General features: G+C 39.5%; 1 protein-coding gene across 2 annotated transcripts; it reads right to left on the minus strand.

Annotated features, from left to right (window-relative positions):
* Nucleotides 1–378: 378 nt before the first annotated feature.
* Nucleotides 379–4664, minus strand: LOC147313279 (uncharacterized). Of its 2 annotated transcripts, XM_086265356.1 has the most exons (4): nucleotides 4535–4656; nucleotides 4230–4310; nucleotides 2039–3048; nucleotides 379–1271 (listed from the first exon to the last, which is right to left on the minus strand). In XM_086265356.1, the coding sequence occupies exons 3-4, from the start codon at nucleotides 2669–2671 to the stop codon at nucleotides 951–953; spliced, it is 954 nt and encodes a 317-aa protein (XP_086121482.1). In that variant the 5' UTR covers nucleotides 2672–3048; nucleotides 4230–4310; nucleotides 4535–4656; the 3' UTR covers nucleotides 379–950. The 2 variants fall into 2 exon arrangements, with proteins under 2 accessions (XP_086121482.1, XP_086121481.1); XM_086265355.1 differs by lacking the exon at nucleotides 4230–4310 and having other exon boundaries at nucleotides 4535–4664.
* Nucleotides 4665–10537: the final 5873 nt, after the last annotated feature.

Genomic DNA, 10537 nt, shown 5'->3' on the forward strand with positions numbered 1-10537 from the left:
TACGACAGCTCACACTGAATCAGTATAGCAATGACTCATGGTCATTTTACATGAAAACCAGCTAAAATATCTTACAACTAACAAGTGAAATACATTAATAATTAAGTGATGGACCTTCATATGGGTAAATGATTATAATAGCTTTGCTTTAATATAATTGCACTAAAAGCTCCCCAAAAGGCATAACGACTTTAAATATTAACAATGATACGTTTATAGAAACATGCTGTTGTCAAGACCTAGAACTGTTAATGCTACTATGGTTTGCTGAAACATACCACAGATAACCCGGGCACTTAGCATATCATATGCTGGTGCCTGGGTTTCCATCCATGAATATTAAGAGTAAAGGTTGATACAGAAAACAATGAGCAGGGAGCTGGTCAGTTTATATTTTATATACTATGCACATGTCTGGCAACAAAACACAGAAATTTATATTGCAATTTACTGGTAGGCAGGTTTACACCACTTATGATTCAATCAAAAATATAACATTTGTAAATGCAGTTTAATGTATGGCCTTTTAATAGGATTGACATGTTTCATAACTGACTGATAATATCACAATATTCAGCTTTTTCAAAGTAATATATAAACACTTCTGTTTAATGGTAGTGTGAATGTAGAAAAACAATCAAATTTGGGGGGGGGAGATACCAACCAAACTGTATTTATTACTATGATCAACATAAAATGATACTAGTTGGTGCTGACCTCCTATCAGCACTCTGAATTTACATTACAGCAGAAATAAGCAGAAATATTCTGAGAGAATGACCTGAAAAATGGCATGTTCGGTCACACCTAAAAGATGTCTTTCATTTAATGCAGTGCAGAAATACCTGCATAAAAGGTACCTGTAAGACATGGCACCTACTATCAAATCACGTTATCAAGATAAAGAGAAATATTTTGTATTTATTTGTACATTTACACACTGAAGTTCCTTAAATACTTTGCAGTATTTCTTCTCTTAACCTAATATACAGATCCGCAGCACCAAGTGGATCTCCTGGGGCATCCCATTCATTTTCTACCATAAGCAGACAACACAGTTCAAAGACTGTTTCATCACAGGGGTGTTGACCTTTTGGGCTACACTCTTCCATACACAAAGTGATATCCTCCATAGAAATAGGCTTCAGTCTATCCTCAGCACTGTGCAGCTCTGGAAATGAGTACATTACTACTGGTCGACCCAATGCTGCACTATCACTTGGCTGGATTTTGTGCGAGTTCCATGCGTTCACAACTTCATCAAGTTCATCCTACATGAAAAACAACACAATATAAGTATATGAAACAGACCATGTACCAGTAGATTTAGCCAAAGTTGAGGCTTATTAACTCATTAATCAACAGACATAGAAAGTGACCTCTAATTAATGTAAAACCAAGCAGCAACAACAAAATAGCACTTTCACTAAACAGCACATGGACACAGAATGATGCTGCATGATTCTACTGTTGAATAGATAGCCCAACACTTTATACTCAGTGTGCAATGATTCTACAATATATTTTCAATAGAGAATTAACCAAATGATAGGATTGCTTTCTGAAACCGTGCCCAAAGGACCACTAGGTAACAGACTCCATAGTAATTTAAACCATGTGGCAATAAAAAAAAAAAAATGCTCCATGCACCTGTGCTGAGAAAGGTGCAGTTACTTCCACTGATAACATGAATACAATTCCATCAAAGTATTAAAATGGAATCCCAAAAAGTTGATTCTGTTCATCTGGATGTAGCGTTTTCAGTGTGAGAAATGTTCTGTCAAAAAAATTCCTTACCTGGCTGATTGAGCATGCATCAAGACATATTAACTCATTCACTGCCATTGACGTCTATAGCCGTCAATGGCAGTGAATGAGTCAATGGGTTTAACTCATTCACTGCCAATGGCTGGCAGTGAATGAGTTAAAATGGAAATAAAATTCATATTTAATTTAAAGAAAAAAAAAAGTTCTAACCATATTTATATTTTCTATTTATGCAGCTAAGACATTACATAGCATGAGCACATGCTTTTACCTGAATAAGATTGAGAAAGCAGAATTGGATAAGACTTTTGTCCAAAAAATCCCCTGTGAAGTGGCCATCATCCTGAAAAGTTTGAAATAAGTTCATCCAAAATTGTGCACTCTGTTTGCGTAGGGTAGCCCACCATCCTTCTATACGTTGGTTGGCCGTACTTCTTCCGTAAAGGAAACTTTTCTCACCTGCAAAACTGTCTGTGTGGTTTCTCCGTAAAAACATCTGCATTTGTTCGACACAACCATTTTCGGTACCTCGGTCAGCACATAACCTTTCTGGACATCCACTGATGCATGAAACTGTTTTCAGAAAATAACTTGCAATCAATTTAGGGTCATTGTTTGTGGTATAAGCCTCCATCCATAAAACATGGCGGCTAAAACCATCTATGCAGCCACTGATAGCAATACCATATGGTTTCAACTTGTCATAGCCATCCATGTGCCAGAGAGCATTTGGCCCTCTGCAGCTGTACTGTCGTCTTCTCAACCATCGAGCTCGTCTCAGTTCCACACCTTGAGGGTCAAGCAATTTGATTATGCATCTTACAGTATCTTGTGACACCACAAATCCATGTTGAATTGCACATAGATGTAGCCAACGATAACCTTGCATCTGTCCATTTGTCATGATCTCTTGTTGGACAAAGGCTAGCACTTCCTCGAAGTTTGATTGATTCTTCCTTCTAAAAAGCCCAAGTCTTTTACAAATTCTCTTTAGAGTTCGAACACTTATAATTGTCTGATGACTATGTGCTAAAATTGAAAGTATTTCTTTGTTACTGAAAGAAAGTCTGAAATACAGTCTTATTAAGTCATGCAAATCTGATATGTCAGCCACTGTTTCTCTCACTTTGAGAGGTGAACTTTTTGCAGAAGTCCTAGTTTTCTTTTTGACAGTGGTTGCTTGCTTTTGCAGAAATTGAAGAGGGCAATTCGGTCTCCGTACGAGGGCATGTAGTTTGCCAAAGTTGCATCATCCATCAGTGCTATGACGTCACAGTCAATCTGCACACAAGAAGAAAGAAAAGACAGTCATTTTCTGCAACATTTACACTGCAAAGCAATATTACGGTTAAGGCTGTTAGGTCACTGCTAATGCCAGTAGGAGAGTACTGACTGTAGTTGTCAGAAAAGCTATCTATTTTATGCAGGGCGAAACACAATAATGAAAGAAGCAAACTAAGGCATAGCCTTTCAGTAAATAATAAATCCTCTTCTGTATTTAAAAAAAGCAGGACTTGATTGGTTATGATGTAGGTAGTACGTCTTCTAAGGATGTTCTACGACACTGTGGTGGCGTCTGCTGTCTTTTATGTTGTGGTCTGCTGGAGTGGTGGAATGGCAACGGACAACACCTCCACGCTCTCTGCATGAGACTGTACGACCACTGAGCAGCTCGATCAGCAGTAGACTTTTGTGTACACGCTTGTGTACATATCTCTGTACATTTTTATCTGTACATATGAATGTTACTTATGTATGCAGGACTATAACGCAGAGTCATAAATACACAGTCCATTTAGTCATTTAAGCAAAGGTATTACACATAGAACACAAAGTAACATTGTAAATCAGTCTTTGGCACAATATCGGGATTATTTCGTTATTTATTTATTTACTTTTGTGTTTATGCGAACAATATGCCTGATTTGCGACTTTCTGCACTTCTATTGGTTGTGCGAACATACGTCACGTCACTCCGAGGTCAAAGTTCAACGCGGCAGCGCTCCTCAGCCAGCACTTTTTATTTTATTGTTCTATAAAAAAAAAAAATCAAATACTGTATTAAGTTTTTTACCGGTAGTTAACTGTAGTGTAGCCTACCATTTCCACACGTAGGCGTTAAGTGCACTGGGCAGCTCAGAGTATAAGATATGATTTCCTTCTTGAGCTGACATACATTACACAGTGCAGGAGAACGATGATGTCATTCTGACATTATAAACAGTTAACAGTTTGCTCATTTCTTCCGACACTGTACCACTAATGTATACACACAGTTACATGCACTACATTAGTTTGTGTTAGCTAACATGTTGTGAGGGGATCGTCAGTCGGCCACCGTCAGAACAACAACCGGGGCTGTGTTGGTGGCTGTGTATGAACGCCACCCATTTTTCTGAGTGAAATATCCGCATAAACATTCATTACAGTTTCTCCCCTCCGCTGTACTAAGTGTAACTTACTTGTACACATCAAATATATCAGTGATATTGGCAGGCGGCTAGCATCTGTAACACAGCTCCGTTTAACTGCCTTGAAAAACTCTGAAATAGTAGAACAATAAAATAAAATGCAACGAACCCATCTGGGATGATCCTGCGATCAACAACAGTTAAAACGTCAATTCACCTAGTATACTGTAACATCGTGAAACACGTTCATTCCTATATAACATTATAAGCTAACAAGCATGCTAACCGTAACTGTACCGTAACTGTTTTCCTGTAGAAATAGGAGACACCAAACGATTTCTCTTTTTGTTACTCACCTTCTGCTCTTCCATTAATAAAATAGCATCTTCGGGACCCCTCGGCCACGCAAAAAATCACTTATATCCACCATATTTAGTGAATTAGTTCTCCACCTGCCAAACTGGACACATCGCTGTCACTGAAGCTGGAAGCCTGCAGGTGCCCACCTCAAAATTCTGAGATTAAAGTCAGAATTCTGAGAAAAAAGTCAGAATTCTGAGATTAAAGTCAGAATTCTGAGAAAAAAGTCATAATTCTGAGATTAAAGTCATAATTCTGAGAAAAAAGTCAGAATTCTGAGATTAAAGTCATAATTCTGAGAAAAAAGTCAGAATTCTGAGATTAAAGTCAGAATTCTGAGATTAAAGTCAGAATTCTGAGAAAAAAGTCAGAATTCTGAGATTAAAGTCAGAATTCTGAGATTAAAGTCAGAATCCTTTTTTTTTCCCAGTGGCCCTAATCCTCTTCCGTAGATTTGTGCTCATCTAATGTCATTTATTTACAATTTTCATTTGTGGATATAGATTATTAAATACCGTCACTAGTTTGTATACAGCGTTGCATACAGCGCTTTGAGTACTCCAGGAGAGTAGAAAAGCGCTATATAAGAATCAGTCCATTTACCATTTATGAGTGGTAGAAATGATTAGTGGTTACTGTTATTCCCATCAGTGTTATTCCCATCAGTGATGGGAATAACAGTAACTAATCTGAATAATTACCATTTCTATCGTTAAAACGCTGTTACTAACAAGAAAATGCGGTGTGGACTCATTACTATTTTTCAACACAGACGATTGTGCTGCTGATTGGCTGAGGAAGAATAAAATAGTCAAGGTAAACCAATCGCATGACCAATTTAAGATGACATAGTAACAAGATGCTTTCAACCCAAAACAACCCCGATTCTCCATTTTTGTATAAAAAGTGTGGACTTCAAACTATATACTAGTTTTTAAATTGTGTTGATAGGCTATAAAGCCAGAGTTATGAAAAAAATATATACGTAAAGCTTTTTCCTGAATACTATTGTTGTTTATATTTACTGGGGGAAAAATGGTAAATCAAATAAAAAAATAATAATAATACGGCATCATGGCATTTGATTGTTTAGAAAGGCGGAGAAGTTTTATGAGTGATGGCAGCGAAAGAGAGAGAGAGCAAAAGAGCGAGAGAGAGAAAGAAAGTTTTGAGATGTGAAAGAATTGTGACTTTTAGCGTGTTTGGAGTTTAAAGTTAGTGTTTTGTGTTGTGAAGTTAGTGAGTAGTGTAGTCGATAGTTTTGTTGTCACACAGGCAAAGTCACACAGGTTCAAGGATGCATCACTGCCACGCAGTGGCTCCAATATGGAGGTGCCTTTATTTACAAACTATAAAACATCGACATTTCATATCAGAATAACATCTGTACTGTTTGAAATCCACGTAAAACACATCAGTGGTATTTTATTGGTGTTGTTTGAATCACTCTCACACAGAGATGTTTTCCAGCTGCTAACTTCATTCATGCAGCGTTAGAGTTGAACAGATTTAGAAGACAGAAGTGTTTGTTTTTATTTACATGAGTAACGTTAAAGTTTTAGAAACAACTTTACTCTGATTTAAAATGTCCTGTTGATCAGTCTCATGATGAATCTTCATGTCTCTGTCATGATCAGTTTTTTGAGTAGAAGAAGATTGATTTGTTTCATTAAACTAAAACCTATGAAAATACCATAATCATTCAGATCAACAGAAACATGGAGTGTGTTTGTGCGCAGACCAGTGTTGGAGTCCACAGTCATCTCCTCTCTGGTCAGAGCAGCGGACTGCAGATTCACCCACTTCCTGTAAGCAGACTGTCGTTATTGGACATCAGGCTGAGCTCTCAACAACCAGTTGCACAGTGAAGCCCTGAGCTTTACATCATGCAGTAGCAGGTGAACAGCCTGTGAGACAGTCTCATTCTTCCGTCTTATTTTGGATCGAATAGGCATTTGCTGGGAAGGTCTATGCCATCCCGCTCACCTCTTTCCTGCACACGTTGTCTTCACCGCCTTTTGTGCCAAGGCTGAGTGACCTAAGCATCTCTACTGGCAGGTGATGTATCACTGAGGTTGTGTTGTGCCAGTGCACCTCAGCCGTCTTAGATCATGTGTCTGCAGCAGGTTTTTCCTCAACGGGTCTAAAGATCAGCTTCATAAATGATTTTCTGTTTGTTTGTGAAATCTGATCATTCGCCCCATCAAAATAGAGAAACCTCTGTGTGGCAGCCATCTTTTTTTGGGTCAAGACAGCAAACAGAATCTGAAGGTTTGTGATTGTCGTCACAAAGCCGAGGATTCAAAGCAGAGATACGCCGTCAGATTCCCGAGCTCCTGGAATCCTATGTGGAGACAAACTTGCTGTTTGACAGGAAGTAGGAGAGGCCGCACATTTTCATGCCTCAGTTAATGACCTGAAAATCCGGCTTCCCGTTTGCAGGACTGAGATAAATAAATCTGGATTTACCAAAATACCAAGGTGTGACTTCAGGAACAACGCTATTTGTACAGCTGTCAGAGCTCAGTGTGGACGGCTAATCACAGACAGATTGATGCAGTTGGTTAGAAATCATTTAATATTTGTTTACAGGAAATAAACTCTAATTAAATGAAAGTTACAGTGACTTACTGCGCCACCATGTGATACAGAAAAGAACAGGCCAAAGCAGCTGGTGGTAGTTACTCAAGCTAACTCAGATCAGCTGGAGAGAAAGACACTAAATTAACATCAGTGGTACTGAAAGCAGCTGTAGATAATCTTACATCTATGCAAATATTTGGTTCAGATGAAAACAGTTTGATGATGCCCTCAGGTGCATGACTGTCATCACTGACAAATGAAAACAATTTAACCTGATTTATTTCATTCTGTTACAGAAAATAGAGAATGAAACAAAAATAAATACAGCAGAAGGTTTGGATCAAATCCAGCTCAGCATTTCCAAACATCAGTGGTTTTTACACCTACATCAAGATTTGTGTGTCTGCAGAGTCCCAGCAGACATGTGACGGACACAGGTCCTCCTCCTCAGACTCACTTGACCACACACTCAGGTGTAGTCAAGTCAGGTGAGTCGCACCTGTGACACGTTCATTGCCCCCCTCTTGAACTGTGGTGTAACATGGCCTGGCGGCAGAGGCGGAGAGCACCACCTGAAGTCAGAAACAATAAAGTGAAAACTGTGCTGCCACATTAGAAACACATCTAAGTGATGTCACATTCCTGTTGTCGCTCTGTCACACTGACCTCTGCATTCAGCTTCCTTCTCTTCACATCGTCATACACATGAAACATCAGCAGCTCGCAGGTCTTCTTGTGATCTCAGCCTGCATTCGAGCCACAGCACAGAACACCAACCCTCTCTGCTCGAGGGCTAGCATCTGTAACTGATCTGGGACTCGTGTGCCAAAGCGTTATTAAAAAGGACTCGACTCCTCAGCAACTGACAGTGTGTTTGTCACATTCAGACTGACCCAAGGACCTACCTCTCACAGCCAGCAGCTGACCTTTGGCCTCCAACATGCAGTTGGATCACAAACTCTTTTGACTCAGTCAAACCTCAGAGAGGTGTTGTGAGTCATATTGCAGGTTCTGCTTTCATTCTGGTGTCTGAAGAGGTCCAGCCCACAAAGCAGATCTTCAGTCTGTCAGTCCATCTGCAGCTCCCCCGTGTGGACAGACGCTGAACCAGTTTTTCACAAAGTGTGACTAGCAGCATCAGACTCACAGCTTCCTGTAGAGAACAGGTGCCAAACTCGAGGGCCAGTGTCCTGAAACTTTTAAATGTGTCCCTGCTGCAACATACCAGAATTAAAATTGGTAGGTCATTAGCAAGACTATAGAACTTGACTGCATGCTGAGGAGGCAATTCAGGCCATGTCCACACTTATACGTTTTCGTTTGAAAACACATCTTTTTCTCTTCGTTTTGGCCTTCCGTCCACACTGAGACTTCATTTTTGGTCAAGGAAAACGCTGTGTTTTGAAAACACTTTCCAAACCGGATATATTTGAAAATGCCGTTTTCATGTCGCAGTGTGGACAGCGAATCACAGTGTGGTGACACTGTGGTAAAACGATGACACATTTTAGTCATGTGATGCAGTCATGTGACCAATTAAATTAAACTTAGGCTACGTTCACACTGCAGGCGAAAGCGCATCAAATCTGACTTTTTTGACCCTATGCAACCCATATCCGATCATGCTATGACAGTGTGAACAGCACAAATCCGATATTTTTAAATCCGATCAGGGTCACTTTTGTATGTGGTACTGAATCCGATACATATCTGATGTTTTAGAAAGCGACTGCTGTTTGAATGGTCATGTCGCATTAAATCCGTCTTTTACGTCACTGACACAAGACAGATGCCAATTATCAGCGCCTGAAAAGCACCCGATAAGACATCGTGAACGCTTCTTGGTCATCCCGTGTAGATGTTAGTGAAACGTACAGAAAATGGGAACATTTTATTTGTACTGTATTATCTGCAGATTCTGACAGACATTTCTAACTATCCTTTGAAGCACCGCTCCTCTCTAAAACAGCAATAAGGATAATTATTAGGCCATTTGTAAATAACAAAATAACTTTATAACTTAAAGCAAATTTGGGAAACATAAAGTCCGAAGTCTTTATATTAAGGGCCATCAGTCAAACAATACTGTTTGGTCTGGGTCTAAACAAAGCGCGTTGTGTGTGATGTCTTCTTTTGCGCATGCGGGCTGCTTTGAGGGTTCACACTAGAGCTTGTTTGCTGTCACATTGTATTTGTAGTGTGAACAAGCAGAGAAAAAAAAATTGGATTTGATCAAAAAATCAGAATTGAGCATTAAGCCCTGCAGTGTGAACGTAGCCTAATATAGCGGAGGGTATTTTCGGCCGTTTCAATGTGGACGCACAACGTGAAAACGATAGTGTGGACACAGAGCGTTTTCAAAAGAAAACACAGTTTTCAAATTTATCCGGGCTAGTGTAGATATAGCCTCAGCCATTTGATTCATGTTACAGCAGCTCATAAGTGAATGAACATGGTGCAACAAAAGTACTTTTAGAAGTACAATTTCCCAAAAACTTACATTTATTTAAATTTACTTGAGTAAGGTTGGGGATTGCCACCTCAGCATGCAGTCAAGTCTTGCTAATAACCTAATTTTAATCAGGTGTGTTGCAGCAGGGACACATGAAAAAGTTTCAGGACACCAGCCCTCAAGTTTGACACCTGTGCTCTACAGGGAGCTGTGAGGCTGATGTTGAGGACTGGAGTTTGACACCCTGCTGCAGAGGAACATTACAGACCCTCCTCTTGTGGATATTTTAATCCAAACAGAGACAAAAGTCTGGTTTTAACATTTTCAGATTCAAAGGTGATCTGACGGTGGAGATGGACATCTGCGGCCTTGTGTTGATGACATTCTGATCAAATGTTATTTTTATGTCTCATCTTCAGAATCTTTAGAAAAATTAAAACAAGTATTTCTGAGTGAGATGCAGTTTCCTGGAAATATTTCAGAATAAAAGCCTCACTAAACACTCAATTTGAAACAGGAAGCACTGAGGTTGCATGATCAACATCAATAAAAATCTTCAAAATAATTGTGATTATATTCCAATCAGATAGGAAGGTCAAAGGTCAGCTGAATCTCAGAGCCCATGTGAATGAAAAACATTTATGTGGAGCATTTAAACACCAACACTGGACCCGTTTCCCGCTGGCCTTCAGTCAGAAACGATCACCGTTAACAAACCAATAATCAATAACAGCTGCTTCTTCTGTGGTATCCTGTCAGGAAACCACAGAAGCTAGAACACAGCTACAGGTGATCTCTGTGAAAAATGTGAGCATCAGTCCAAACATCAGCTGATCAATGAGCTGATCCTCCCTCAGCCCTGACATTAAAAACTTCGTGAAGCAGAGAAAAGATAAAGCTGCAGCTTGAGGAGGAGGTGCTGGTAAATAACACTGAGCCTTCATCCTCTGTGGGATGGAAACAG

This window comes from Aulonocara sp. 'chitande type north' Nkhata Bay, linkage group LG15 (genome assembly GCF_057382095.1).
Source record: "Aulonocara sp. 'chitande type north' Nkhata Bay isolate Kocher_YH1m ecotype deep benthic linkage group LG15, A_spYH_male_GT1.1, whole genome shotgun sequence".
In the NCBI taxonomy this organism is placed as follows: domain Eukaryota; kingdom Metazoa; phylum Chordata; class Actinopteri; order Cichliformes; family Cichlidae; genus Aulonocara; species Aulonocara sp. 'chitande type north' Nkhata Bay.